Below are 4,067 nucleotides of genomic sequence, written 5' to 3' on the forward strand. Positions count from 1 at the left end.
GCGTATAACTCAAACCCCGTGTCCCCATAAATATGCAGGTGCAGGTAGCATCCAGCTGATATTTTGAGATTTTTCTCTCACTTTACTACCCATGTGCTGTGGTGTGGGGGGTGATGTCATTTGTTTGTGTGTGCAGTCATGTTTCCATGTTTCTAAGTGTGTACACCATTCCGTTTCAATGCTGCTTACTCTCCCAAAGGGACAGTAGGATTGTCCAGATAAATCATCTTCAGCCGGGCAGCCAAACCACACAGAAGATAGGGGGGGGGAAATGCAAGTAAGGAACACAAAATGAATCAAAGTGGAAAAAAAAGTTTAATGAAGTTGAAATGATTAAAGTGGGATCACTATAGAAGAATGCAAACTACACCATATTCTAGGTTTGAATGTTGTAGCTAAAATGAAAAGCCACATTTTCCTTGCTCTTACTGCGGTTTCCGATCACAACAGCCAAAGCAACAGTAGAGCCAGAATTATGTGTGAGGGGAGATGGATTGCCAGCCATATTTTTGAGCCCTTGGGTAAAAGGAGCCAGTCCTCGGGATGCACTGAACACGTAATCAAGCCAAGAAGCAACAGATGACTCCTCCTACTGCCCCCTGTTTTTCTACTTCTCCTCTACTTGCAGTCAGTTTATGCCATCTATCTATTAAACTACAAATACTTAATAGACAGCTGTTGCAGGTGTTTATCTTAATACTAATGTGCTAAAGATGAGTAAGATTTCTCTATTTTGGTTGAAAAAAGGACTATTCAGACTAGATTTTAACAAACCTTTTAGAACTGTTCTTTCTCCAAACATGAGAAATAACACAATGTTTCTGGTATTGTACAGTAATACACTAACTCCATTGTCATGTCATTGATGAGAATGGAAGCTGTCCATTTGTAATCCCTGTGTCACAGATACGTTTAAATATGTAATAAGAAACAATGATGAAATTGAGTAAAAACACTCTTTGCTTTCAGTTAAAAGTGAGACTCACCGGACGGTTGATTGATACACAAGATCTTCACGCCTGCGGTAGTCCTCCATATGAGAGTAATTTGTATTAAACATGGCATCATAGGTGAAGATTTTCTGCTTGATTGTACCTCCATCTGTGACCTGTAAAGAATAGAAAACCCATTATCAGAGCTGTAGGTATCCACAAAAGCCTTATGAATACTTTTATTCCTTAGCCTGCAGACCAGTTTGCACTCTGCTTTCTTTTGTATATTAGAAGCAGACACATTGATATCACACATTCTAATAGTAACTAAGGTAAAACATCAAAACCCTGCTGATATGGTAACATCACAGAGAAGGTCTCTCATCCCCCCACCAGTGTTTGTCCAGAGACATGGCTAAAATATAATGAGGACTGACACAGTGCAGTCTTCTGTATGTGTCAAACCTTGAAGCAGTTCGCTTTCCGCAGATGTAATGGCATGTAACGAGATTCTACAGAGGTGAATGTTCAAAACACTGGTCTCATCTCTTCCTTTTTTAAGCATTGTATCTGATGAGAGAAGTTTTTCTTCCCCTTCTAATATTCAAAGGAGTGCTTAAGTCACTTAGCATTTGAATGAATATGATTTCTCCTCTCCTCAGAAGCTTCAACATCCATAAAGGAAAACTAGTGACAGGATTTTAATGGAGCCACTAACACTGCTTTGAAGATGAAAATTGTTGGTGGGCCAGGGATTCCTTATTTGATGCTGTCGTTCTGATCCAATCAAATCCCCCAAGCACGTAAACAACGTCAAAGCATTTCAGGATTAGTCCTTCTATGCATTGCCACATGAAGCGTTAAAGCTAAATTGTATTTATTTGAGTGAGTGATTGTTCTCTTTGAAAATAGGTTATCTATTATAACTGCTGGCCTCTGAAAAACAAACCTGCTTCTTTGGCATTGTCCAATGAGATACATGAAATTGTATTTAAACTGTAAATTTAAATCTTGTCAAAACCACAGTGAATTCTCATGGAGCAAAGGTGCTCACAAAGCAGTTTTTTTGTGACATTTATTTGTCTGTTTTGCCCCTGCTAGTTGTTTTTTATTCTATGCTGGATTCAGAAAGCAGATCTTGGTGAAAATGTACAGTACAGCATACAATAAGTGGATACAACATCAGGTGATAGTTGTTCTCCTTTTTAGCCAGAAACATAGTCATATATAGCGAACTACAAACAAAGAAATGTTTTGTATGTTCAGATTCAAACTTTTCTGTACAAATCTAAAATCTAAATCACTGTTTTGCAATTATAGAATGCAACTGAAAGTTTCCAGCATGATTACAACTTTGACAAAACACCTACCGTATTTTCCGGTCTATAGAGCGCACTTCACTATAAGTGTACCCACAAAGTTTAAGTAAATAAATAAATATATATATATATATATATATATATATATATATATATATATATATATATATATATATATATATAAGCCGCTGGTATCTTTGCCGCTCTCAGTTTTCCACAATAAATCTGACGCAGTCCTCCTTCTCCTCTTCTACGTGCGGCGGCTCTATTTCCTTCCTGTACCACCAGATCGATAGCCTTCAACTTAAAAGCTGCATCATATGAACTTCTTTTGTTGTTTCCATGATGAGAGGCTATACGTTTAAAAAACATTTCTCCGTCGTGCCTGCTGCTAGCATGTGCTTGTTCTACTTTCTTCTTTGATTTCCAATTTTGACTTCCACTGATTCACTTCCTCCTAATGAGCCCCCCTGGTGGTTGAAGAAAAATCCACAGAAAAGCTGCACCGGGCTATAAGCCGCATGGTTCAAAACGTGGGAAAAAGGTAGCGGCATATAGTCCGAAAAATGCAGTTCTTCTGAGCACCAAAACACATTCTACTGTATAAGCCTCGCTAAACTGGGCAGAAATTCCTCTGTGCACCTCTCCTGTTTGGTACAAATAAATCTTCTTCACACAGCTAAACTATTTGTGCTCTGTTTATTAACATCTACATGCGAAGCATCACTTCCAAAGTCTTAAGGCTTTGACTCTGTAATTAAAATGGGGAGACATAATTTTAAGCACAATTAAGATAATTTATTTGATTTGAATAATTACTTACAAAAATAACAGACAGATCTCATTAGAGTAGAGAATGAATTGTACTTTCTGCAACATCCTTGTACTTTTTTTATTATTATAGTTTTTTTTTTTTTTTATAAATCTAACCGGGCAGCAGTTATTTTTTTTTTCTCTTTTTTTTTCAAAATTTATTACCAGTTGTTTGCAGACATATGTATTTTGTTTTGTAGAATTTGCATCACAGAACTCACTCTCATCTTCAAAAATGGCAAACATTTTGGTCTAGCTCTAAGTCACATAAATTAAAAGCACACACACACACACACACACACTCACGCACACACACATACACACGCAGGTGAGCTTTCCTTAAGTGCATGCATATAACCTAATTACAATATGAGTAAGCTGCATAAATGCACAAATCTGCCCTATGCGTGGTGTTGCTATTTCAGGTGCAGTTCTACCTTTGTGTCCAGTTTCATAAGTATATGTATACAAAAATCTTATATATATATATATATATATATATATATATATATATATATATATATATATATATATATATATATAGCAATGTAAAATCCAATAAAGTATTTGAAACATTTTGTTTGATAACCACACAAACTTGTGTGGTTATCAAACAAAATTTACCACAGTGATCCTTTCAGAAACTTTCTCAAAATAACCAGTAATCATTCAAGCAGCATTGTGGAGCATATTTTGTTAAGCAGCTCACATACAATATATAAACATTGGTTTTCTAAAGCATCTAGAATATATAACTGTGTTTGTGTGCATGTATGCATTTAGACAGCCCTCAGACAGTTCTTCTGCAAAGTATCTTCTCATCATCTATACCCCTTTAATCTTTTAATGGTTTTACCTCTCAATGAAGACTGACCTATAAACCTATGTGTAATAAATCTGAAAGAATCTGCACATCACTGAATGTCTCCCCAAGAGAACCTGGTTGCGGTAAAAAGCTCTGAGTAAGAAAAATAAAACACAGGAAAGGAGAAAAAGAGGGAGT

The 4,067-nt window shown here is 36.3% G+C and overlaps 1 protein-coding gene across 1 annotated transcript in view; it reads right to left on the bottom strand.

Annotated features, from left to right (window-relative positions):
* Nucleotides 1-1,135, bottom strand: part of igsf21a (immunoglobin superfamily, member 21a) — a 91,728-nt gene extending 90,593 nt beyond the window's left edge. The window contains exon 1 of the mRNA XM_015039818.1: nt 987-1,135. Coding sequence (XP_014895304.1) covers nt 987-1,060 — 74 coding nt within the window. The 5' untranslated portion in view covers nt 1,061-1,135. The remainder of the gene's footprint in view (nt 1-986) is intronic.
* Nucleotides 1,136-4,067: the final 2,932 nt, after the last annotated feature.

Source organism: Poecilia latipinna, unplaced genomic scaffold (assembly GCF_001443285.1).
Source record: "Poecilia latipinna isolate Pla-1442-1.1 unplaced genomic scaffold, P_latipinna-1.0 Scaffold487, whole genome shotgun sequence".
Classification (NCBI taxonomy): Eukaryota; Metazoa; Chordata; class Actinopteri; order Cyprinodontiformes; family Poeciliidae; genus Poecilia; species Poecilia latipinna.